This window comes from Raphanus sativus, chromosome 4 (genome assembly GCF_000801105.2).
Source record: "Raphanus sativus cultivar WK10039 chromosome 4, ASM80110v3, whole genome shotgun sequence".
NCBI classification, from domain to species: domain Eukaryota; kingdom Viridiplantae; phylum Streptophyta; class Magnoliopsida; order Brassicales; family Brassicaceae; genus Raphanus; species Raphanus sativus.
In genome coordinates, this window is record NC_079514.1 from 16310024 (window position 1) to 16335395 (window position 25372).

General features: G+C 34.1%; 6 protein-coding genes across 9 annotated transcripts; 2 read left to right on the forward strand and 4 right to left on the reverse strand.

Moving 5' to 3' along the window:
* Window positions 1–4486: 4486 nt before the first annotated feature.
* Window positions 4487–6670, reverse strand: LOC108849021 (ras-related protein RABD2b). The gene is made up of 8 exons (XM_018622512.2): window positions 6494–6670; window positions 5968–6040; window positions 5602–5649; window positions 5465–5512; window positions 5297–5368; window positions 5067–5222; window positions 4881–4984; window positions 4487–4792 (listed from the first exon to the last, which is right to left on the reverse strand). Exons 1-8 carry the CDS (start codon window positions 6505–6507, stop codon window positions 4699–4701), a joined length of 609 nt encoding a protein of 202 aa, XP_018478014.1. The 5' UTR covers window positions 6508–6670; the 3' UTR covers window positions 4487–4698.
* Window positions 6671–8195: 1525 nt separating this feature from the next.
* On the forward strand, window positions 8196–9849 carry LOC108849139 (50S ribosomal protein L19-2, chloroplastic-like). The gene is made up of 5 exons (XM_018622648.2): window positions 8196–8296; window positions 8379–8678; window positions 8789–8875; window positions 8980–9113; window positions 9568–9849. Exons 1-5 carry the CDS (start codon window positions 8264–8266, stop codon window positions 9674–9676), a joined length of 663 nt encoding a protein of 220 aa, XP_018478150.2. The 5' UTR covers window positions 8196–8263; the 3' UTR covers window positions 9677–9849.
* A 453-nt stretch (window positions 9850–10302) lies between these two features.
* Window positions 10303–12617, forward strand: LOC108849405 (vesicle-associated protein 2-1-like). Of its 4 annotated transcripts, none has more exons than XM_018622957.2 (8): window positions 10303–10609; window positions 10774–10881; window positions 11129–11199; window positions 11285–11366; window positions 11441–11544; window positions 11650–11784; window positions 12181–12249; window positions 12335–12617. In XM_018622957.2, the coding sequence occupies exons 2-8, from the start codon at window positions 10821–10823 to the stop codon at window positions 12461–12463; spliced, it is 651 nt and encodes a 216-aa protein (XP_018478459.1). In that variant the 5' UTR covers window positions 10303–10609; window positions 10774–10820; the 3' UTR covers window positions 12464–12617. The 4 variants fall into 4 exon arrangements, with proteins under 4 accessions (XP_018478459.1, XP_056865209.1, XP_056865210.1 ...); XM_057009229.1 differs by having other exon boundaries at window positions 10304–10619; window positions 11429–11544; XM_057009230.1 differs by having other exon boundaries at window positions 10304–10561; window positions 11429–11544.
* Window positions 12618–13178: 561 nt separating this feature from the next.
* Window positions 13179–15080, reverse strand: LOC108851897 (YDG domain-containing protein At5g47160). The gene is made up of 2 exons (XM_018625372.2): window positions 14929–15080; window positions 13179–14567 (listed from the first exon to the last, which is right to left on the reverse strand). Exon 2 carries the CDS (start codon window positions 14551–14553, stop codon window positions 13375–13377), a length of 1179 nt encoding a protein of 392 aa, XP_018480874.1. The 5' UTR covers window positions 14554–14567; window positions 14929–15080; the 3' UTR covers window positions 13179–13374.
* Window positions 15081–18223: 3143 nt separating this feature from the next.
* Window positions 18224–19776, reverse strand: LOC108852305 (YDG domain-containing protein At5g47150-like). The gene is made up of 2 exons (XM_018625807.2): window positions 19652–19776; window positions 18224–19266 (listed from the first exon to the last, which is right to left on the reverse strand). The coding sequence occupies exon 2, from the start codon at window positions 19260–19262 to the stop codon at window positions 18255–18257; it is 1008 nt and encodes a 335-aa protein (XP_018481309.1). The 5' UTR covers window positions 19263–19266; window positions 19652–19776; the 3' UTR covers window positions 18224–18254.
* A 2512-nt stretch (window positions 19777–22288) lies between these two features.
* LOC108849606 (GATA transcription factor 27-like) lies at window positions 22289–25014 on the reverse strand. The gene is made up of 6 exons (XM_018623182.2): window positions 24700–25014; window positions 23522–24237; window positions 23334–23437; window positions 23049–23241; window positions 22868–22970; window positions 22289–22774 (listed from the first exon to the last, which is right to left on the reverse strand). The coding sequence occupies exons 1-6, from the start codon at window positions 24737–24739 to the stop codon at window positions 22548–22550; spliced, it is 1383 nt and encodes a 460-aa protein (XP_018478684.1). The 5' UTR covers window positions 24740–25014; the 3' UTR covers window positions 22289–22547.
* Window positions 25015–25372: the final 358 nt, after the last annotated feature.

Here is a 25372-nt window from a genome sequence, read left to right on the forward strand (position 1 = left end):
ATGTTCTTGGGATCTTTTGGTGAGAGATGTGAGTTGGGTTTGACATTGAGGAATGATTGAATATCTTGTGTGTTTGGGAAAGGGTAGAACAATGGAGATTGAGCATTGTATGCATGAGTTGATCCCTTTCTTAGATATATTATGTGTATTGTCAAAGCTACTTTGTTTTGAGAGTAAACCACCATAAAAGATCATTTTGAACCTCTGATTTCACTTGCATTAAAGCCTTTGTCTTACCAAACCAAATGACTTGGACCAGTTGACCATTTGTGAGATGTCTATTGAGTTTGCTTCATAAATGTTAGAGAGATGTGGATTTGTGGTTTGTAGATGCATGGTTAATGAGTGTAGAGATCAAAGGAGCTGAGATAGGCCTAGAGAAGTTAGAGATGGATAAAATCTTTGCTCTTGCTATTTGGTATGATTATGCAAGGTTGTTAGGTTGAGAACTAAGAAGATTTTCTTTTGGTTATGAGTCCCCATTTTCAAACCTTTTCTCCTTGGTTCTTGAAAGTTTACTTGTGGACAAGTAAAGGACTAGTATGGGGGAGTTGATGTCTTGCATATTTGCATTGTTTTAACCATTCATTCATAAGCATTTACATCATTGTAGATTAGGATTTAGACATGTTTAGGTTGCATTATGCATACATATGTCTCTATCAGGTATTGGAGCACCTCATGAGGTTATTGGAGACATTTGGATGCATTTGGAGCTCAAAAGAAGAATAAGAGTTGATCTTTGGACAAAACCGACCGGAGCGACCACCTCGGAGCGACTAGGTGACATCGCTCCAGCCGGAGCGACCTCAAGGCTCAATCTCAGAGCGACGCCATGAAGTCGCTCGCCTTTTTATCGCTTCGGACATCCGTGGATCAGCCTGGAGCGACCTGCAGAGGTCGCTGTGAGACCTCGCTCCAGCCGGAGCGACCTTTGACGACCAAAGCTGGAGCGACCACTCCAAGTCGCTCGGCTTTACACAGCTCGAAGACAGAAGAAAATACCTCCGGAGCGATGCCTCGCAGCGACCACCCGAGGTCGCTCCCGAAGCCAGAGCGACCTCTCGGAGCGACTGGCCGAGGTCGCTCCGCGTTATCAGTGCACGACTTTTATTATTTTCAAGGACCTTTTTGCAATTTATTGTGCACGTTTTTGCACTGAAAAACCTAATGTTTAAGTACTCTTTGTAGCCACCATTGGCAGATTATCTTTTATCTATTGAAGAACACAAAACTCTCTCAAGAAAGTTCTCTTTTGATTTGATTGTTCTTGTGTTCTTGTGATTTTCTTTTCTAGTTCTCTATATGATTCATCTGAAATCCACCATGGGTTTAAGAGGAATCATGGGGATTAGTGAGTAATCACCTTTTGAATTCATGGGTTAGGGAGATTAAGGGTGATTAGGCTAGTTCTAGGATGTTTTAGTGTAGATCATTCTTGTTCCTTGCTAGTAGAGTATTCATAATGCATCATTTGAGTAGGCCACTCAAAGGGTGATCTCTAGGCATTTCCCACCCAAAAGGTGTTTGATGAAATGCCTGAGTCAACTCTCCTAGGCTTTTAGTGTACTTTGCCAAAGAGATTTGTTGTTAAAGATGCTAAGATAGCTAATAGACTTGTTAGTAATGATTGCTTGCATGTTATTCAACCAAAGACATTTGATGTTTGAGACATGTTAGCAAATGAACATTCATCTAGACATAGAGCTTGCTTAGAATTGTGTCTAGGCTTAAGGTTAATAGTTTGATTGATTCATTTGTCATCCTTAGTTCGAAACCTGATCACCCAAGGTCTAAATCCCTAAACCCATGAGTTCTCCTTTCCAATAGATTAAAAGTATCATTTTTATTGCTTTGCTTTAGCTTTAATCATTAGTATAGAAATCATCAAATCACTGTTTGCACTTAGATTAGGCAAATACTTGCATTCTCACTGCTTTGAGTCCCTCAGAACTGGTTCGACAAACTTACTTCCACTATACTATCATTTGACTTAGGAGCCTTAAAACTCCTAGCATCAATTGTAACTGCCACTACACCACTACACGTTTTAAGATTATCACGAAAACAACTTCTGTTTTTGAATGTTTAAAAAAATCAAACACACGCACAAATATATTAATATGCTATACAAATTCTTATATAAAATTATGGTTTTATGGTATGTGTTATAATTTAGCATAACTGTATATATATATATATATATACATATATATTTATATGTATATTATTTATAGTTTGTATTGAAATATTTTTAATAAACTAAAAAATAGTATATTTAAAATTTAAAATAAATCTTCAATTTGTATTCATAAATTTATGATTAGAAAGTTAATAATAAAATAGTAATAATTAATTTCAGACATATTTACAGAAAAAAATACAAAACAACACTATATATGCGCTTCAAGTACATATCAAGATCTAATATAGGTCTAACATTTTACCGGACCCGAAAAACCAAACTAGAACGGATCCGAAAATACAGGTTCAGATTCAAGTTTATGCTAAAATATTTATTGGATCTTTTTTATGGGGACCCACAAGTCTCGGTTTGGATCTACGTCCTACAAGAGACCCAATCAGGTATTCGAAATACTCAAAAATTATTATATATTAGGTAAATTTGGATGATTGTGTGTATTTTAGATATTTCAGATATTTTTTTAAATAACGGATTCAGGTTTTAGGTATAATTTCAGGTTTCGGGTAAATTTTAGATTTTCAAAAAATATAATTTGGGTGTATGGGTAAATTTGAGATACCTTTCGAGTTTTCGGATCTGATTTTGTGTAAGTTTCAGATATATTTTCTCCAGGTATTTTTAGGATTTGCAGGTACTTTTTGAGTTTTCAAATTCAGTTTGGATATGTCAGGTTTTTTTCGGGTCCTATATACCCAAATCAACCCGAATCCGAAATAAAACTGAAATTACGAGTGTTTTACGTATATTAGAATTATATATTTGAACCGACAAGAGTTCGACAAGATCCTGGCCGAACAGACCTGAAAAATTATAGATATCTATATGGATCTAAATTTTCAGGAACCGAAAGATGCGGACCCAATAAGACCTGATCTGAGGACCGGATGCCTAGGCCTAATCTGAATAGATAAATATGATTACAAAAAATGGATTTATAATTATAAAGAAACGAGTATATGCCGGCCAACTTTAAATTACTATTATTTCTACAGTAAATCAAATAGGTTTTGATTAAGATTTATACACATATATGACTACAAAAAAATATGATTAAGAAAAAAACATAAGTATTACAATTAAATATCTAGAAAAGGTTAAACAAAAAATATACATGTCCTTTTGAAAGGGCGGGTCAGAATCTAGATTCTGAAGACCCAAATGTTCTCAAATATTTAAAAAAATAGTTTCATTTAAAATAAAAAATCATATAAACTTTTTAAAATACACAAAAACAGATTTTATCAATACATAACGGGTCTATGACAAAAAAATAGTTTAAAAATATTAAACTTTTTCTTTAAATTAAAATACTAAAAATAAAATCACTGTGAAATAATTCACAAGTTTAACAACAGGTTAATAAACAAAAATCATAAAATACGAATCAGAATTATTTGGAGTCTTCAAAATTTTGGTCATATTTAAAATAACAAAAATTATTCATACAATAATTTTAGATAAATTTCATAAAATTCTTAACAAAATATAATTTATCAAGTATAAAAATATTCATGACATAAAATTAATATTTTCAACAAAAATATACCCGCCCTCTGAAGGGCGGGTCAGAATCTAGTTGTTAGTTTTAAAAAGGCCATTTAAGCTTCTATCTATAAATAAATACCTTTATTGTTGCAATTGACAACAAGATCCACTGTAACACAAAGGTTATTTCAAACTGAGAATAGAATCTAGGGTATATCCCTTCGTTCACACCACCCCCTCCTCAAATCCGGGTTTGATTTTCGGCAGCGGAAACTTTATTTTTTATTTCAATAAAGCTTACGGGCCAACTAAATAAACTAACCTTTTAAAGGTTTTAAGAGAGCCCATATAAATTAAACAATTTACAACTAGATTATCAATCAAACGTTTCATTATTGACTTCAGTAATCAGTACTAGAAATCTAGAATACTATGTAATTATGTATATAATAATATTCTTTTATCATCAGTTTTTTTTGGTTTGTTTGAATAACATTATCGTTAGTTTTCTCATTCTGTCAGTCATGCATATGTTTTAAGAAACCCACCACTGCTCACTGTCTTCTAAGGCGAGGAACAATCACATTCATTCGCCTTTAATTTGGTCTTTCAAAATCCAACTCTTGGCATGTGTCTTTTCTTTTTCAAAATCCAACTCTTGGCATGTGTATTTTCTCTTCCATGTTAAAACCACCGGGATCTTAATAATATTCTAGAATGAAATGTTTTGTCGGAAATGCAACTTAAATAATGTTACAATAATATATTTCGAGTTAAAGCATTAAGAGTGGAGAATTTAGAAAAGGTTTGTCTGCTTTATTTGCATAAATGGTCTTTCACTATAGAATTTATGGGTTTCAAACTTCGAAATACATCAGAAAAAGAAGAGAAAAGCTATAAAACGGAAGGAAAAGAAAGTTGTCAATTGGAGAAGTCTTACATGCAATGCAAACAAATGATTATAATGGTGTGTTATGATCCAAATAGACTTCTTGAGACTAATAGAATCAAGATGAGCAACAGCCTGATTGCTGGTTCACTGGCTGTCCGCGAATATTGACCGTCGGTGGCTTGGCACCTCCAGCTGGTTGGCTAGCCATTCTGCAAACAGAAACCACAAAAAAAAAAGGTTAAGTATGGAAGTGAAAGGTTTAACTTTCAGGGAACACAAGTAGAATCTAAAACAAACCTGGTCTTAATAGCAGCAGTCATGGCCATGAAAGCTTCTTCAACATTGGTTGCATTTTTGGCACTTGTTTCCAAGAAAGGGATCCCAAGTTCATCTGCAAAAGCCTGTAAGTAGAGAAAACAATCTTCTTATTATCACTTCAACAAGGTTTATGCAAAAGAAGGGCCATTTGGTTTGTTTAATTACCTGAGCTGTTTCAGTGGATACAACCTTCTGCGATGTGAGATCGTTTTTGTTCCCAACCAGTAGCTTGTTCACATTCTCACTGGCGTAACGGTCGATTTCATTCAGCCATTGTTTGACGTTGTTGAAGCTCTCTTGGTCCGTGACGTCATAGGTGACCTGCCAAGAATAGCCAATGATGATGATGGAGAACCAAAAAATGGATCAATAACCAAAGAACGGAGAGCACATACAATGATCCCATGAGCTCCTCTGTAGTAGCTACTGGTGATAGTCCTGAAACGTTCTTGGCCTGCTGTGTCCCACTGTATGTATACGCAGGTCATTGCCACGAGTTTATATATTATACAATCTTAATCAAGTTTTAAAGAGTGTCATAAATGCAGCTAAGGAACACTTACGATCTGGAGTTTGATTGTCTTTCCGTCTTGTTCAACTGTGCGGATTTTCTGCAACACATGATTAATCAAAATTAAATACTAATTCGGTATTGATGCATATCAATTCAAGCAAGCATGCGAGCGAAGAGTAAGCTTACAAAGTCAACACCAATGGTACTGATGTAGCTATCCAGGTAAGAATCATCCTGTACACAAAAAAAAAATCGAGATATCAAATTATAAGCACGGAAAGAGTAACAATGATACAATAGTGTAGTCTGAGAAGTAAGAAGTGACTAGTAATTTTTGAGAAACAAAGTATTAAACATCAAAGTAGACCCATAGATTGTTACTTGTGTACAATGTTAAAAAGGCAATTACAAAAAGTGTAAACTGAGAACTAAAGTAGCCATTGAACTAGAAGGACGCATTATTAGATTGTTACTTGTGTACAATGTTAAAAGAGCGATAAACATATATGTAAAAACAATTCATCAGCTGGAGAAAGTAAAGAGTTAACTTACAGCAAACCTTAGAAGCAAGCAAGATTTGCCAACACCAGAGTCACCAATAAGCAAAAGCTTGAACAGATAGTCACTGCCAAAGAGAGATCAGAATACACATCATTAATTAAGAATATGTTATACTACTCATAAAGGATTTGCCTTTTGCTATGTTTCAGCGTTGTATATCCAAAACTGAAAAAAATCAATTAATCTGAAAGATATATGTTGCTCGCATAAAAATCAAAACCACGAGAGAGCATGAGATCAAAGGTATTGTTATTGTTATTAAGTCACAGCCTCCTCGAATCAACAGAAATTTCGGATCTCAGTCAAAAATTCCCCTAGATCCAAATCTATGTAAAATCGATCAAACAAAAAATTGAGTAGATTCAACACAGAAACCTACATAATATAGATCCAAAGCAAAAAATCGACAAATTCAAATCACATGAAAACCAAAATTCGAAAAGAAGAATCATTCGGGGATCCAAAATCATATAAGATGCAATCATCAAATCACGAGAAGAGAAGAGAAGAGTCTTACTATTCGGGATTCATGGTTGTAGATCGATCTCCAACGTATCCAAAGAGAATCTCGCGGTAAACGGAAATCCGGCGGTAGTAATCTCTCAGCGATCTTCTTCGTCGGACGAGAGGGGAGACGAGAGAGGGAGAGACCTAAATGGTGAATGTTTTTTGGTTATTTATTTATTTATCCTTTTCTTCTCTTTGGGCTTCCCTAACTTATTATTATTTGCTCTCTCTATTTATCACGTCAGCATTTTTTATTTTTTTGTAAAGTGGGACCTAACTTTTGGAAAATTTATATAAATGCGTTTGTTTTTTTATTCTCTAATGCGTTTGCTTTTGATGTTTGAATGCTGACTTGGCAAAGCCAACCCCATATATTATATAGATGCGTGGAGTGGAGGACATATATGATCAAATCATTCAATCTTTTCTTCTCCTTTTCTCACTTTTTTTTTGATTCTATACACTCGGGGAGGAAAACCTAAATTTAGGAGGAGATTAAAGCTTCGAATCTGATCAAACTTACTTTTAAGATATTTATTATTATGCTTTCTGGAATAATTTGCTTTTTAAGAAACATATATTCGTTCTACAAAAATTAGACATATATAAAGACGAGAAGAACATTTGATTATCTTTTGTGATTATTACTGTATGATAATTTTATTATTTAGTTTATCATCGTCGTGTAAGTCAATGATAACGCGAACATGTAAACAAGTTGAATGAACTAATATAATCTTTAATTATTTCATTTATATTCAACATGACGATTACAGCCTTTATAAATCAACGAAAACTACGTCCAGAAAACTCAAGAATGTTAGCACCAAACCATAGGAGGAACATACTTTGAGAATATCTCGTAGCCTTCACTACATGTTTTCATGAAACTTGTAAGACAGGCGAGTAACGAAGCACATTGTTCATCATAAGTCGCAAGAGATATACAAAATGACCTTGTTTCTTGACTCGATGTTGTATAATGAGTGATGATACGTACTTTGACTGATCGTACACTTCCTTCTGAGATAAACAAAGCATTTTGCCGACAAAGAAAAGAAAAAGAAAATTAGTATATAGCTATAATGCAGGCTCCACAACAACAGAAACATTTAAGCAGTTACACAAGGCTCAGAATCGATTATGTAATCATGTGAATAAGTTTTGATTAGTAATTCTCTATCACATGGATACAATAATAAATGGTTAGTTACCAATCATAAAAATGATATCTGGTTTAATACTTTACCATTCATCAAAAACGTTAAAAATATATGATACCACAAACATATATTTATTTGTAAACTCGTTAAATGGATCATCTCAAATTCTAGAAACTGGAAGATAACAAGCATTAGAGCAGGCATTGGTTGCGGAGTCAGCTTTGGTAAAAATGGTCTAATGTTATATTCCCTCCGTTTCACAATAGATGAAGTTTTAGGAAGTTTTGATGTTTCAAAATACATGATGTTTTCAACTTTCAATGTTACTTTTTACTTTATTAAAAACTGTGTAACCAATCATACTCAATAATGTCTTTTGTAATTGGCTAAATAGTTTTAAATTTATATTTTAATCACACTTTTTAAAATAAATAACAAATTTCTTAATAATTGTGCATAGCCTAAAACTTCAACTATTTTGGATCAGAGGGAGTACTACATTTATAAAGTGAATACGGGCCCAATGTATAGGCCCATTAAAGCTATTGTGCCGAGGATAAGAGATTTTATTATTTCTAAAACGCAGAAGCTGATAAGGCTTCGTTTACTTTGCAAACATGGCGACTAGCTCTCATCTTCTTCTTCCTCAGGTCCTTCTTTACTCTGACTCACAAGTTGATTCTATTGAATTCTCTATTTACCTTGTGCTTAATTTCCTTTGTGTGGAGACAGGCACTGCATATGATACCGAGAATCCCTAGTAAGAATCTAGGAGTTTCTTCACTTATACCATCAGTGAACTCTCGGATATCATTGTCTAGGGTTTCCCTAAACCATTCCAGCTCGAACGTTGGATTCGCAATCGGTTCCAGGAAGAGAAGGGAGTTTATAGCTAAAGCCGAAGAGAGCAGTACTGTAGGTGAAGACACTGAAGCAGTTCCGGAGGATGTTGCTGAAACAGTAGAAGACAATGAGGTTGAGGAAGCAAAAACTCCGTGGAAGCCAAGGACCAAGCTCGGAGATGTCATGGGGGTAAAGTTAAAAATATCAAATGATATGTGCCATGTTCGTTTTTATCTGATGCTACAATGCTGATATTACAACGGATATATGACATGTTGTATTGGGTTTTGATTATGTAGATACTGAACCAGAAAGCAATTGAGGTTTCAGAGAAAGTAAGACCGGTTCCAGAGATTAGGACAGGGGACATTGTAGAGATCAAACTGGTAAGTTCTTCTTGTTTCTTGGTATATATCTGAAGGCAGGCATGATGCATCAAAATGCAAATATTTGATTTTGACATGGTGGTGTGGGTTTGATTTTTTTACAGGAAGTACCTGAGAACAGGCGTAGGCTATCAATCTACAAAGGGATAGTGATGTCTAGGCAAAACGCAGGCATCCACACTACTATTCGTATCCGGAGAATCATTGCTGGCATTGGCGTTGAAATCGTCTTTCCTTTGTAAGTATCTCTTCTTCCTTGCCATTCTTTATTATCCACACACACACTGGCTCTGGAATATTGTTATACATGAAATGTTAATGATATAAATAGGAGACTAGCTGGGGTTAGAGTTAAAGAGTCTTTGACCATTTGGTAGTGATTAAGGAGTTGGGGCTAGAATGCAAACTCTACATGGTCATCATCATGTTCTTCCTTATTTTGAAAATTAAGGAGAGTTTAGATTCTGAATCGTATCACAATTGCAACAGCTATCTATCTTACATGTGAAAAAATGGAAAAAAGCATTTGCTACTGCAAGTATGAAATATATAGAATTATCACGGAACAGTGCATGATCAGCCTTAGTCTTGATGACTTTGGAGTCTCTTATAACTCTATGAACTTGGTAGTAACATTGGCTTGAATCAACAGTTAAGAATAAGTATGTGATGTGTGTGTTTGAAATGAACAGATACTCACCCAACATAAAGGAGATAAAAGTGGTAAGCCACAGGAAAGTGAGAAGAGCAAGACTTTACTATCTGAGGGACAAACTTCCTCGTCTCTCTACTTTTAAATGAGGCACCAAACCCAACATCAGTCTTTTGCTGTCTTAAGTCTCCAGAGGTAGCCTGCTACTCCTCTTCTTGTAAGAATTGTTTGTTTGTTTGCTTTGTCTTATGGGATTTTGTTACTCGTCATGTAATATTACAGTGACAATTGAGAAAAGTAAATCAAAATGTTTTGTGAGGCTTCCAGTTGATGTTTTTGATATTGAGTAGAAATGTGGAGCAGTTAATTTTATATTCAGGTCTTACTGAATCAAATGATTTTCCTAGGTAAAGCAGAGCAGACAAACGAATATTCTGGGAAATCATAATATGAGTATTTTCTTGTCTCTTTCATCTCTAGTGACTATAACCCATAATAGTCTACTACGGGTTCGTTATGATTAAAAATACTAATCTGGAGTTAATAATGCGTTTATGTCCGATATTTAATTACTACAACCCAGTGCCCACCACCAAGACTAATCATTAATGCCAATGGTCACGGAAAGATAATTAAAAAAATAATAGGGAGGAATGAAGATGGCCAACCACCTGAAAGCCCATTATGACATTTAGCCTTATATAAACTAATTAAACCAATGATAACATGCCACGTCTTTGGCTCTTATTTACAGCCTGTCGCTTTAACATTATGTCTTCTCCTTCAACTGTATAACACACGTGTCACGCAAATTCTCTCCCTCTTTCTCTCTTCTTCCCCCGTGGTTCCCGGAGACGACGCCGGAGGAACTTTGCTTCGACTTCACGTGGCCGCTCCACGAAGCGCTTTGGTTTTCTCTCTCTCTCTCCTGAAATTTTCCCGTGACTTGGTTACCACCAACTGAACCAGAGGAGGAGAGCGATTTTCGGAAGACAGAGAGAGAGAAAAAAGAGCAGCTTCTTCGCTGATCAAACGTTAGACCCGTGACCTTTTGTTTTTGTTTTCTTCTTCTTCTTCTTCAGGTTTGATCCCGTATCTTCTGGCTCTTTACTTCTCACTGATATTTTTTTTTTTTGCACTTTGTAACTTTTCTGATATATATTTTTTTCTTTTCTGGAGAAAAGAAAAGAAAAGAAGAATTTGGAATTGTTTGAAAAAGGGGTTTGGATTTGGATGTGTTGTATAGGTTTGAAGTTGTAGAGATTGATTGAGAATCGATTCTTGTGTGTGGAAATGTCTGGCGTTGGCGAGAACCAGCTTATCTCCATTGTACCTGATGAACTCAAATTCCTTTGTAAGCATTCCCCCCCACCCCCAACCTCCTTATACCAGTTATAGAAGATCGTGCCATGCATATGAAATGTGAAATGTTGTCTGGGTTGTCCTTAGAAATAGTGAAATGTTGATGATAATGGTTTCCTCTTGTTACACCAAATACACTTTTTTAGGGCTTGATTCTCTTAAGCTATGAAGTAAAAAATTGTTATCAGCTCTATGAAATAATGGATATATATATGCTCATGTCAATATATTGTTATCAGTTGAACTCGAGAAACAAAGCTACTGTGATCTTAAAGTTGCCAATAAAACTGACAACTATGTTGCTTTCAAGGTATTTTTCTTCAATACTTGCATTTGCTTTCCTTTCTCTGATGATCAAGTCCGCAAAATTAAACTTCCTTTCACTAAATCATCAGGTAAAGACAACATCTCCAAAAAAGTATTTTGTTAGACCCAACACTGGTGTCATTCAGCCATGGGACTCCTGCATCATTCGAGGTACTACTTCTCATTCACTCTTCATTACTCCTTCCCTCATTAACATCTTCTAAAATTGGTAGTTACTCTACAAGCGCAAAGGGAGTATCCTCCAGACATGCAGTGCAAAGACAAGTTTCTCCTTCAAAGCACCCTTGTTCCTCCACACACCGATGTTGATGATCTTCCACAAGATACAGTAAGTCACTGCTTAAAAACATTATTTTATTCAAAGTCATTATGATTGCCAACATTTCTTGGAAAGGAATTAGTTATTAAATCTGCCACCATGTCTGTGTTTTAGTTTACAAAGGACAGTGGGAAAACGTTAACGGAGTGTAAGCTCAAGGTCTCTTATATCTCCTCCTCTACTACAACCCAAAGATCCTCTGATTCTGGAGCTACCAATGTCGATGCAAATTCCTCTGAAACCATCTCTGTGAGTTACCACCCACCTCATATCATTGAATCTAACTTCTCTTAAGGACCATGCTATTATTAATTTGAACTGCTAACCAATTCTGATAGTAACAAAAGGCTTATAGTAGGATGATCCTGTATTTGATACATATATATATACCTTGGACCTCTTGCATAGACGGACACTTCATTTTGTGATAGTTGTATTAATACAGACTTTCATTTCAATCCAAGACTTTCTAGTATTCACCCTTATTGTTGTTTTGAGGCTATATAAATTGTAATTCTGAGTCTTTTCTTCATTCGGTGGACAACTCTACATCGCAAAATCCCGTCACCACATATCATAGTTTAAGAGAGATTTAGTTCTTCCCTTCCACTCTAACTTCTTTACCACTGACATTGTATGGGTCAGACTGTTCAGCGGTTGAAGGAAGAGCGAGATGCAGCTGTAAAGCAAACACAACAGCTGCAACATGAATTGGTACGCCCTTCTATCATTGATATATCCATTGCTTAGTTACAAAGGATACCGCGAAACATGTTTTTTCTTTTAAATGGCATTGCAGGAGATGGTGAAGAAACGAAGAAATAACAGCGGAAATGGGTTATCCTTAAAGTTGGCAGCTTTGGTTGGACTCATTGGACTTATCATCGGTTTCATCCTAAAACTCACCTTAGCTTCTTCTCCCACATAGAAAGCTATCCAAAACGGTTTTGGGGTATTCTACTCTGTTAACCCTCTCTCTCTCTCTATGATCTGTTCTACTTTTGTTTTTGTCCATTAAAAGGTTTGCTTCTTCGTCAGTTGTATTGGATGTACATTTTTTGACTCAACAGACTCTTTCGTGATTTGCTTTGTACTCTTTCATTGCTTCATTTAGTGTTGAAATGCCTAATCCTTTATTGTGAAGGAAAATCTGTTTCGAAAAAAAACAGACCTCTCCAGTCTTCAAACTAGCTTGAGTGTCCAAATTTTTTATTTGTCTACTCTAGACTGAATTGTTGGGCCCAAGTTATATAATGAATCAGAAAACAAAAATTGGATAAAAATAATAAATCTGAATTGGGTCCATAAGTTCCAAAACAGAGTAACATTTAATTTGAAAACATAGCAAACTCTAGTTAGTTTTGTTTTTGTGTATATACACACCCATAACAACTTGAAATGATGTGATCCATTTCTCTGTAGATTTTGATGATGGCTTAGGTTTTTTCTTTTTGTTTTTTTTTTTCAAAAGGTTTTTTTTTTGTATATTCTGTTAAATATACAGAATTCAATACTTATTTTTCATTTATTTTCTCTATGGTAGTTGGAGCCATTAAATGAGAATGAACTACTTTCAAGTTTCAACTAAGGTTTGCATTTGGGTCTTACCAACCCAAGCAAAGGAACTGGTACTAAAGATAGCATTATTACTAAAGATAGCATTATTAATAACTTTGTACAAAAACAGAAACAAAAGCATCAATACAAAAGAAAGGGTAAAGCATATCTGACAAGAAAGCAAAAGATTCCAAACCCTACTGTTATGTTATGATTAGCAAGCAAAGTTCCTTTACTCTGATACTATCTCCATTCTCCACACCCAAAAAGAAGCTTTCCAACTCACACTAAATATTTCAAGTTAGTGGAAACCTGACCAGCAACTCTACATAGCTTGAACTTAAACACAACACTACCTCCACGTCCCCTCTCTCTCCAATATTCCTGAACCAAGTACAACCCATCATACACGTAACAGTTTCTCTTCTGGCCCAATCCCTTAACGCCACGTATCACTCTCACCGGAGTCTTTGCCTCCATGCTGTTAGCCAGAGCCAAGTTGCCCGTCTCAAGCTTCTGATCTTTGACCACTCTCTGATCCTTGCTCCTCAAGTTACCTCCCTGCCCTGAGTAAATCATCACATCGGAGTTAAACCTATCCGTGTAACCATTCCCTTCCGATGAAATGATGCTCGTAGCTAGCTTCAAGTCGTCTCCTCTAGTAATGTAGTCAATGCCACCTCTGATGTCGAAGTGGAGACCGATCAAGTTGAGTTCTGATTTGTACTGGAACTCGTCTCCAATCTCAATCCCAGGGACTGGTCCAATCATCTTCTTAGCGTTCACAAGCATCCCCTCGCTCATGAGGATGGCTCGTGCTTCGTAATGCCGCCGCCCTGCTTTGTCTGGGTCCAGCTCTTTAAACACAAGCTTGAAAAGACGCAACACCTTTTGAACTTGCTCGCGTGGTGTAAGAGCTTTGGTTATCTGGTTTTGTCTCGTAACCGGGTTAAGTCCAAGTCTTTGATCTTTTGCCCTTAGCGCAGTTGCATTACCCTTCTCAGGTGAGTTTCTCTGTTTTTCAACAGCTTTGGCTAACAAAAGCTTCCTCTCGCTGCTGGTATACGAAGGTTGTCTTCTTCTACTATGAGAGGCACTTAGCCTGAAAGCTTCCTCAGAACTAAGCGGTTTCACTTTGCTTCCGCAAGATGGAGCGAACTTAGTGTGAGATGAAACAGATCTTCTTCCCCTGTCAGCAGCATGACTCCTAGCTGGGACATTGAAGCCAGCTTTCTTCATAATCTCATCAATCGATTCAACTTCATTGACAGGACAAGCAGGCCTACTACGGTGGTGGTGACCACGATTAGTAACACCAATCGATTCTTGTCGTATCTCACTTGTGACCGGAACAGCTTTACGATTAACACTTGTATGATTCTGAAGAGAGCGAGTCCCACATCCATTTGGAAAATCTCTTATAGCAAAGACCCTTTTTGTCTTTTCGGAAGGGTATGTCATTTTGGATAATCTTCCTGCAATACATGCAAAATCAACATCTTAGTAACAACACTAAACATTACCTTCTAGCAAACATACAAAACCATTTTCTTAGTAACTCTAAAACAAAAAAGTTACTTCTTAGTAACACAGGGAATGAACAGTGGCTAGAACAAATTGGTGAATATGAAGTGGTAGCAAATACACAATCTGGAGCGATTTTAGTGAGATTCGGACCGTTGCAGTATGTACGAACATGGATATTGAGTGAAAATCGATTAATACACATTGATTCAACCTAATGTTCTAGAGACTTCCATCGAACTTCCCCTGCTTAACAAAAACCCAAGCGAAAAAAAAACAAACAAAAAAAAACAATGAGAGAAGAAGACTCACAACTCACAAGGAAGACGATGAGTAAGTAGCGAGATGATGATGATCCTCTTCTTCTTCTTCTTCTTCTTCTTGTAAGAGTATTATTTGCTTAGGGCTCGGAGAACGAGAGATATCACTGAAAAGACCGTTTGTTTGATTGATTAATTTTGTGAGTTTTTGGATTTTAAAAATATATGTTTTTTGAGGAACCGCTTAGGCCACTATTAACTACATTAATGGTTTTCGGTTATAACCTTCAAACATAATTAAGCGAATTATTAGCAAAAACTTAATGGATTTTTAATTCATAATCACGTGATGCGTTATGCCAATTGTGTACGATGTTGTGATGTTACATCTTCCATAGCATTTACTTCATTACATGATTAAAATTTTCTTTCCTTTCTCTGCCTCATTTTACTTTATTACTGGATATATGCTTCTGGAAACTCAGAAAGTCTTATGACAATTCAAATTTCTCTTTCTATAAATACTTGTATGAATTTATTACTATTTAATATGCAGTTGTATGAATTTATTATATATTAATATGCAGCTCTTTTTTTCAGTTTACTACTGTGAGGTTGCACAAAAAAAAAACTCTTACTACTGTGAAATAATTTTCTAGATTTCTGATGCTTCATTCTCTTTCAAGTATAGAAAAATAATATTTTTAAAAGAAGGCTCGTATCAAGTTCAAATAAAATTTATTTTTTTGGGTAAAAAAGCTCAAAAGAAACCAATAGAAAATAATGGCATACTAGTATTTTATAGATGATAAAACAAACCCATAAATTAGATTATTATGCTATCAAATCTTATAAAAATATGCATAGTAAAATTTTCAGATATAAACATAAATTTTCTTAAAAGATTACTTTATATTAATCTTAAATGTTAGTAGTTTAATAATCTCATTTATGAATATGTGGACTACAAATTCTTTTATTGAAATAATAAAATATGAATAGTTGGAAACAATAATATAGATCGATAAACGATAAAACCAGTGGCGGATTTGGGAGTCGATTCATACGGGGCATATAATTCTATTTCGGGTCTAACTGGTGACCAAAGAATGGAAGGGAATAGTGCATTCCTTGCTATTCCTAATTGTTTTTACCATTTATGAGGAATAATTTTTTCTTTTCATTCCTTATCATTCCTTTTATTCTAGAGGAATATAGAACAAATTTGTTCCTTGCTATAATTGATGAGGAATAATATTCCTTTCTATTCCTATAAGTTTATTCCTCTGCATTTTTTCCCTACTCATTCCTAGTATTCCTCTAATGGTCACCAGTTAGACCCTTCATCATATTTAGCTGTAAGACTAACGGTCTAACTGGTGACCAAGGAACAGAGAGGAATATTGCATTCCTTAATGTTTCTAACAAATTTTACCATTCACAAAGAATAATCATTCATTTTCATTCCTTCTAATTTTTTTTATTGTAGAGAATTAAAGAACTAATTTGTTCCTCACTAAATTTGATATGGAATAACCATTCCTCACCATTCCCATAATTTTATTCCCATCCATTATTTTCCTATTTGTTTCTAGCATTCCTAATATAGTTACCAGTTAGACTCTAAGTGATAACCTGCGCCTTGCGCATGATGAATAGATTAAAAGAAATTATAAATTTTTGTTAATAAATATTAAAAAGATAAAGCCAATCTTATAATGATGGTTGGTCGTCTGATATAAACTGTTAGAAGATGTCAAGAAGAAATTGAACACTCTAGTCATGTATATATAGTGATAACTGATAGGAAAGTTGTGGTACCGTAGATATTAGTTTAAGTCATGTATATAGTGATAACTAATAGGGTTAGTTTCACCTCAATTTGAAAGAAAACGAATATTCTATCTCCAAAATTTAAATCTTAATAATCCCAAAATTTTAGTTCATAATTTAGAATTTTAAAAAGTATCATAACTAAGAAATCAACATATAGGAAACAATATTAACTATGAAATTTGACTCTAGAAAACAATATTAACTATGAGATTTGATAATATTAAGGAATCTAATAATTTATATGGTCAAAATTATTTGTCTATCACCATTTATGTTGATTACTTAGTTAAAAAAAAATTTTAGGGCTTAAATTAAAGGATTGCAAAGACTAAATTTAATATCGTACAATCAATTAAGAGATAAAAACCAATTATATCTGCTTATTCAAGTTTTAAATAAATATTCAAATCATCGTCAACTAAATGATATATGTATAGACGATAATTTTGAATATAGTTTTAAAAATATTTTTTGATCATGAAAAAATAATAAAACTAAAAAAAAATAATTTGTTTCAATAGTGATTCATATATTAAGGTTATAGTACGAAAAAATATATTTATTTCAACAGTGATTCATCAAAATCATTGACCCGACTGGTTTTACTGGTCAAGTTAGTAAGGCATATATTTTGACTTGCTATTATCTACATGTAAACCTATAAATGACAACTTCACTTTCATGTATAATATATATGTTGGTATATTATATGGTTAATTTAGATATATAGAAGTGGATTATATTATGTCGGTATTTAACGTCATATATATTAGAAGTTATATATATATATTAGAAGTTATAAATCAAATAAAATTCATATATAATATAATGATATTTTAATCATATTTAAATAGTATTTAAGCGATATATGACAGCCAAATAAATAATGTAACGGTCAAGTTTATAGTTAAATTATGTTTGGTCCGTCTAAATTAACCTATTAATATTTCTTTGTTTATATATAACAGTCTGTAACAGTCAAGTTTATAGTTAGATTATGTTTGGTCCGTCAAAATAGTCAATTACAAAATTAACATATGCATTGAACAAAATACTACACAGAAATATTTCAGCAGCTTCATACAAAATACAATTTCATGACACCAATATTAAGAAAATAAAAAGAAGTAACTATTTTTTAGATCTGATATGAGTTCAAGTTTAGCATCTTAAGCACCTACAACTTTGAACTTCAGTGTAAATATGATTTTCATGAACTCTAAAATTTTTGATATCTAGACTTGTGACATAATAAAACTATTAGAAAAATTATCGGAATACCTCAATTCATTGTTGCAAATTTTTTTTGAGTGAATTTGATATGGAAAAGAGTTCTTTATTTTCAAACAAGATTTTGAGGTTTTTCTCCTCCCACCTAAAATCTTTTTTATGTGTTGTTTTTTAATTTTGTTTCCATGTTTTCTGTAATGGTTCAGAGACAACTATTTATAGGTAGAAAGAGAGACTAAACTTTCTCAAATTACTTCGTCCTTTTTTCTATTATAAGTGAAAGTTTTGAAAGTAAATATTATTGTTTTGAAGTCAATGAGTCTGACCAGGAATTTTGCAAAGCTTGAACTTGTACATACTCTTACCACTAACTCCGTTCTCTAACCAATACTTATCAACTAAGTACAACCCATCATAGACATAACGCTTCCCTTTACCATCCCATCTCTCCAGGCCACGGATCACTCTCACTTCGGTCTTGTGCCTCATGCTGTTAGCTAAAGCTAAGTTTCCCTTGATCATCCTCTGATCTTCAGTTTTCTTTTCATGCTTGCTTATCACGTTACCTCCTTCACCTGTGTATATCACAACACCTGCTTCAAACTTATCATTGTAACCATATCCTTCCGAGGCGACGATGCTTGTCGCGTACTTCACACCTCCTACGTCCATGTAGTCGATCCCGCACATGGTCTTGAAGTGAAGCCCGACAAGACGAAGTTCTGTTTTGTACTGAAACTCGTCGCCGATGTTGATTCCAGGAACTGGTCCGATTCTCTTCTCTGCATTCACGTGTTTACCTTCACTCTCTAGGAAAGCCTGTGCTTTGAGGTCTATTCTAGCTGTAGCGTCAAATGAATCTCCACCACGCCTTGCTTGTTTATCTCGATCTAACTCTCTGTAAACATCTTTAAAAGCACGCAAGACCTCGAGCACTTTCTCACGAGGTGTAGGAGGTGCAGCAACAACATGGTCATGATCAGAGTGTTTAGACTCTGGTTCTTGTTTGGAACAACTTCCCTTGTATTTAGGAGCTCCAAGAACACGATCATGGAAAGATCTTAACGCCGGTTCTTGTAGTTTGAGACAAGTTTCTTCAGGTTTTGGAGCGCGAACAAGAACACGATCGTGTTTAGAGGTTCTAAACTTTTGTTCTTCCTTGGGAGAAGCACCAACAGGTTCCGAATCTGAAACAACATCATCACTTGTTCTTGAATTGGTGAAATGATCCTTGTCAGGGAAATTAGCGGGATTAGTTCCACAACCAGGTGGAAAATCTCGAATTGCATAGACAATTGGTCTCTTACGAGCACGATCCATCTTCCTGTACAGACATTACAAAATGCACAATATCAAGTTTCTTTTAGACATTAGATAAATTCAAAACAATTTCTATATATTTCTTTCTGGACTGAATTTCTATATATTTTAAGGAAAATTTTCACTAGAAAATATCTAAAGAGAAGTCTTGTTTTAAAAAAAAAATTGATTTTATGCACTTTTTACAGATCGTTTGAGAAAAGTTAAAGATAATTCAAAAAAAAATTAGCGAAGAGGATTTGAATTCCCTTTCATTTCTTTGGAGAAGAGAGAACAAAAGAAGGAGATGAAAGCATGAGGTAAGAACTAAGACTAAGTCAGTTCAAAGAAGACAGATGACGAATAAAAAGTTAAATGTAAGAAGAAAAGACAAAGACACAAGATATTACCCGAGAAATCACGACGCGTAAAGACTGATCGATCTTCTTCTGCGGCTTTGCCTCAGGGGAAGCAAACGAACAGTCACGAGAAAATAAGGTAGAGTGTTGAATATGACTTGGTGCAGAGTTTGATAAATAGACAAAAAATGTGTACTTAATGTCTCTGTTGTTAAGGGGCCCATACCGTTCACTTAATTAAGGGTTGTGTGATGTTCTAAAATTAAAATGAACCTGAAAAATGGCAAATATACTTTATTATTAGTTGGACGGACCACGTTTGATATGATCATGATTCCAATATCATGTACTATGGTTTACTAACAAAGCTACTTGAATGGTAATAAGGTTTGTGATAATTGCAAGAAGACCATAGGCAGAACACACAGATGAATAAATGCAATAAACGAAAAGAGCACATAGATTTAACATGATTCATCAGTAGACTATTTCTATGAGAAGAACAGATTAAATTGCTTTTTATTTTAGTTGCTGTAGAAGAGAAACAAAAAAATATACATACTGGTCTCTTATGTCCTAAAATCCTATTATTAATGGACTTAAAAACACTAAAAACTTAAACAGATTTGTGTTTTCTAAATCATCAAAGTGCTAGATACATACAAATTTCTCTACAATATCAAAATAGCGAACACAGATTTTTTAAAGTGGACACTTCAGGTAAACATCAAAGTTAATGCTATACTTAATCTAGTAGCATAAAAAGGATGAGTGTTTTAAACTTTCATATGCTTTCTTTTGCGTTTTAGTAACCAACATTGATTAAACGGTATCATACAAAATAATGCAAATAATGCAAATGCTGCTACTGCCATGTGGGTTTCATATAAAACGAATATAGTGTTCATATTCATGACATCTATGTATTACCTTAAATATGTACAGAAACTTTCCGTTTGTAAAAAAGGGTTGCTATTAAGAATTCAAGAAGATGACAAAAATATGAAAAGCCAGAAATATGAAAAAAACACTATATTTTAGAAAAGATTGATAACGATATTTTAGTCTTCTATGTAAGAAAGCGTATAAATAAGACATACAAATTGTTTCTCTATTTCTTTTTTGTTGTTGTAAAACAGAACTCTAGAAAATTAACCAACTGACGTTCTAACAAAAAGTAGTCTATTGAAAAAACTATTTGTACTATATAACATATAAATCTTTTATTTAAGAAAAACAGTTTAGGCTATTTGCTCGGCAAACAATCGTAATTTATCATTTACTTGATTCATTAAAAGTAACTGCGAACAAACCACAAAAGCAAAGTATAATCATCGAATCTGGTAGTGATGAAGCGGATTAAAAGACAATTTGAGTAATTGATTTTCTTTATCTGTAAAATAGAATTTAATGTACCTAACCCTTCTGCTGACAACAAAAGATAAAAGGAAATTAATATCACACCATAAGATAATTTAATAATATAACTGTGTTGAAAATAAAACTGATAAAAGGTAGAAATGATTTTTGAATTAGTATGCCTGGTAAAACCATTTACATAGGTTTATATAATTCACTACTATCTTTTTCTCTTTTCGATACTACACATCTTTATTTGTCTCTTTTATCTAATTACTAATAAATTTTATTATAACTAATTTAAATAATTGAAATGATATAGTTTTTAATAATTTTAATTTTTGTTGATATTTTTACATATTTTATAAAATGGGATTAGTCTATATTTATATATCATAAAACTATGAATATGTTTTAGTATTTTTGAAAATGGTTTACTGTCAAATAATTGAATGAGATAAAACTCATAAGAATCTTGACAACCAATCAAAATTAAACACTAAATTTCATCTGGTCATGCATATATTGCCCAAGTAAAAGCCAACACATGGCAGCTTAGACTGCTTTTCTTCTTTTCAACAAATTTAATATTTAGAGTGCATCACTTTCAAGTTGAATTATTGATTTAAGAGTCAATTGGGCGAAAATACTAAAAGAATATGGATATATGGTGCAATTTCTCTTGATTTAACTCTAGTATCGATGGTCTAATGCAAAGAGTGAGCTTCCTTCTTGGTTTCGTAGGGCTTCGTAGGAAATAAAAAGTATAATGTGGAATCAAATGCACTTCTGTAAATAGGCCCACAAACTTTTTTTACACAAACTTTCAGTCCATAAAACAAACTTTTGCTGTTAATAGTTAAAAAAATCACTATGAAAAATTGACATGTTATGCATTGAGAAAAGTTGTTTTCACACTACATCTTAGGGAAAAATGGCATATAGCAAGCTTTTTTAATATAAAAAGACTTATGACTACTTTATTAGTGAATAAAATGAATTTTGAAGGTTTTTTTAATTCTTTGAACTCTTAAGTTGAATACAAAAGCCGGCCCTTCAAATTTAGGGGCCCAACCAAAAGAAATATTTAAGCCAGTTTCACATTTTTCAGAAATGCCTAAAGAACAAAGTTTTCTCTTTAGTAGAAAGAGATATCTGATCTTCATTTTTCTTTGCATTGCTTACCACGTTTCCTCTTTCATCAGTATAAACCACAACATCAGCATCAACCTTATCATTGTAACCCTATCATTGTTGGCACAATAAAGTTTTCAAGAAATATATTTTAATAAGGAAACCAAACTTTCTTTTTTCTTCAAGTTTAGTAAAAACAAGAAGACAGTATATATATCAAATAAGACCGCCGAAAAGATCCCTTACAAGAAACTTCTTCCCTTTTAAATATATCTGCAGATTGCAATTTCTAATGCAGGAAATTAAAATCTCATTTGGCCACATTTTCTCAGCCAAGATAAAGAGAGTTTTATCTTCAATCATTAGAGACAGAAAGAGAGAGATCTTTGAAGAGGTCTTTTTAAGTATTTGTTCTGAGAAAACACCAATTGAGATTGAGAAGCTTTCTCTTCTTTCATATCATGTGAAGAAGCTCTGCTTGAGGGTATGATCCATTGGACGGCACATCAAGAAGAAGATCCTGATCAGAAATATCATTATCTTCATAGCTAAATGCCATAGATCCACCATAGCTCATTTGATTGAAGGAAGAGACACTATTCTCTATAGTTTCATTGGTTTCCATGTGTTTTGAGCTAATCTTCATCACTTCTTTGGGGCTCTTCATCACTGCCCTTGTCTCTGAAGAGTTCAAAACTCAAAATTATCAGAAACAGAGAGAGTTTTTATTGCAGGAAGTTATGGATTGACATGATTTAAGAATCTTGAATTGACCTAAGAAGTTTTGGTTTAAGCTTTCACAAGGTCTTTCAATGGTTACTAGACTATGATTATCTGATGGTTTAGTAACAGAGTCTTCAATTCCTTTTCTCTGTTCCTGAAGAAAGGATTTTATGTGAACAAAAGCCGAAGTAAAAAAGAAACTATTTGTTTCATGAATAGTATATGTTAAAACCTTGAGCATGTGATAGGTTTCCAACAAATGGGATTTGTTGGGATCAGATAAAGCAAGCTTTGCAAGAGTCTTAAAGTCTGATCCTGAGGAAGAAAAAGATGGTGAGCATGTCTCAAAGACACCATCAGCAACTAGTTGCTGAAACAAGGAGAAGTTTTCTCTGAATTGAGAACACTCAAACATGCTTCTGACGCTGGCAAATAGAAGAAAATGAGAAGTATAAGAATTTTGAAAGTAGCAACTAAAAAAACCTATAAAACAATGAAGTTGCATTGAGTTTAAAACCTATCAGGAAGATCAACAGAGTCAACTTGAGGAAGTAATTTCATCAGCTTTTGTTGTTCTTCCTTTGTGAAATTTTCTATGAACTCATCATAATTGAAAACATCCTGGAGAAACAAGATGTTCCATGATAAGGCATTTTCAAAATGATCTTTGAAGAAACAAAAAACTGTTGCAGATGAATTTTTTACCTTCAAATCTATGTTACAAAGTGGTAAACCATGTCTTCCCGAGACTTGAGATTTGGTCCTGCAACCAAAGTTTAGAGATCTCTGGCCTCTCTTCACCACAAATTCAGCAGAACGAATTGATGAGGACCTGCTGCTGTCAACCAAGAGTGAGCTAGCTTCAGTTTCCTCATGAGGATCTCTCAAAAGAACACTCCCATGTCCTATCACCATAGGTGATTCATTCTCATAAAGCAAGTCTTCCTCTGAAGTACCAGAGAGACAAGAAGACTGTTGTTCTTGTAAAATACTATAGAGATCCTTTGTGAGCTTCTCAACAGAAGAAGCCGCCTTAGGACGCCCCAACACACATGTCCTCTTCTTACAAGGAAAAGTAGTTTCCCAGGCATTGGATTGATCACAGCTCTCCGAGTTGGATACAACCGACCCTGAACTCGACCTGTTGCTAGCTTCTAATTCGTCTAAAGCCCTCTTCTTCAAACCGTTGTTGGTTCTTTTAACCGTGAAGTTTTCTTGATATGGTTTCCTCTTGGGAGTCTTTTTGTTCAAAGGCATTCCATTAATCAACATCATCCTTGGAGCTCTGTGATCATTAATATCATCAGCACGAGAATGAAGGGGAGTGTAGTTTACTAATGATCCCTTCGTTCTCCATCTCGAACCACACGCATTGCACAATACTGGCTTCTCTGGTGGCCCGTTTCTCCATAGAGGTGTGCCTGTCAACAACATTTTCCCAATGATCAAACACTAACAAACAAATGTCACAGTCATATTCTTCAGGTTGTATAAAATAAAGCGGAAAGAACAATTATCTATCAAGACCAAACGTTCTTATGATTTGAGTTCTGATTCAACACAACTCGGCATTTTAAGAGACAAACTAAAGATCCAAATTTGCCACACAAAAAAAAACTAATGACTTCACTACACATTTGACAACAATACATAAACATATACAAAGCTAAGTGAGGAGTGATCAAAACAGCAAAGGACACACAACTTGTGGTTAAGGTCTCATAAACACATACACAAACATAATCATTTTCATAAGATTCAATGTTTGTTCATGTTTGCATTATAAGTTGAATCAAGTTATTCTGTAAACAACCTGTAATCAGCTCAAAATCTGGACTTTAATTAATCAAAATCAGGAATTGGTGAGAAAAACAAGAACTCACTTGTGACACCACAGTGATAGCAAGGCCCTTGCTTTCCCATATTTTTCAACAAAAAAAAAGTTATTTAATATTATAGATAGCTTATTGAGTTTAAGACTATTGAGAAGCTTCACTGCTAAGAAATAAACCCAGAAAAGTCTATTCCTCAACAGAAGCCAATAAAAAAAACCTTCCTCTGTGAAAATTCGAGAAAACAAGAACAGCCCAGGAAATAAAAAGAGAGAAGAATCTAACAAATGGCTGTGAAAAAAAGGGAAAGAGAGAGAAAGTAACGAGGCTCTAGACAGAGAGAGAGACTTTTATGAATGTAAAAATGGCTCTTTTTTGTATTATGAAGTTAATGTTTCAGCTTCCTAGTCTTATACCACTATTAATTTTAGTTTAAAAACTTTAATGTATACTTGACTTTGGAGATTTTCAATTACTTACTTAATTGAAAGGACATTTTATTTGATTTATTTCTTAGCTTTTTTTAAAGCATATCTGTATTTTCATTTGATTGAGAAGTGTATAAATGGTTAAGAAATAGAGTAATGCTTTTATTTTTTGGTTATCACTTTATTTTCCACTCCATTTTCAACTTCATTTCTCAATTTGGAGTAATTTATGGAGTGGGGTTGGAGATGGTCTAAGTAGAAACATTTGGTTAAAAGTAAAATTGACATACCACATT

Excerpts from the sequence above, each read along its gene's own strand:
- LOC108849139 (XM_018622648.2), top strand. The coding sequence starts at position 8,264 with ATGGCGACTAGCTCTCATCTTCTTCTTCCTCAG. Across the intron at positions 8,679-8,788 it reads AGCTCGGAGATGTCATGGGG|ATACTGAACCAGAAAGCAAT; the intron begins GTAAAGTTAAAA and ends TTGATTATGTAG. Across the intron at positions 8,876-8,979 it reads ACATTGTAGAGATCAAACTG|GAAGTACCTGAGAACAGGCG; the intron begins GTAAGTTCTTCT and ends ATTTTTTTACAG.
- LOC108849021 (XM_018622512.2), bottom strand. Across the intron at positions 5,650-5,967 it reads GCTTGCTTCTAAGGTTTGCT|GATGATTCTTACCTGGATAG; the intron begins GTAAGTTAACTC and ends TTTTGTGTACAG. Across the intron at positions 5,223-5,296 it reads GAGGAGCTCATGGGATCATT|GTCACCTATGACGTCACGGA; the intron begins GTATGTGCTCTC and ends TATTCTTGGCAG.
- LOC108849606 (XM_018623182.2), bottom strand. The coding sequence starts at position 24,739 with ATGGGAAAGCAAGGGCCTTGCTATCACTGTGGTGTCACAA. Across the intron at positions 23,438-23,521 it reads TTTGTAACATAGATTTGAAG|GATGTTTTCAATTATGATGA; the intron begins GTAAAAAATTCA and ends TTGTTTCTCCAG. Across the intron at positions 23,242-23,333 it reads TCTGTTGATCTTCCTGATAG|CGTCAGAAGCATGTTTGAGT; the intron begins GTTTTAAACTCA and ends TCTATTTGCCAG.
- LOC108849405 (XM_057009229.1), top strand. The coding sequence starts at position 10,821 with ATGTCTGGCGTTGGCGAGAACCAGCTTATCTCCATTGTACCTGATGAA. Across the intron at positions 11,785-12,180 it reads ATTCCTCTGAAACCATCTCT|ACTGTTCAGCGGTTGAAGGA; the intron begins GTGAGTTACCAC and ends TGTATGGGTCAG. Across the intron at positions 12,250-12,334 it reads AACAGCTGCAACATGAATTG|GAGATGGTGAAGAAACGAAG; the intron begins GTACGCCCTTCT and ends ATGGCATTGCAG.
- LOC108851897 (XM_018625372.2), bottom strand. The coding sequence starts at position 14,553 with ATGACATACCCTTCCGAAAAGACAAAAAGGGTCTTTGCTATAAGAGAT.
- LOC108852305 (XM_018625807.2), bottom strand. The coding sequence starts at position 19,262 with ATGGATCGTGCTCGTAAGAGACCAATTGTCTATGCAATTCGAGATTTT.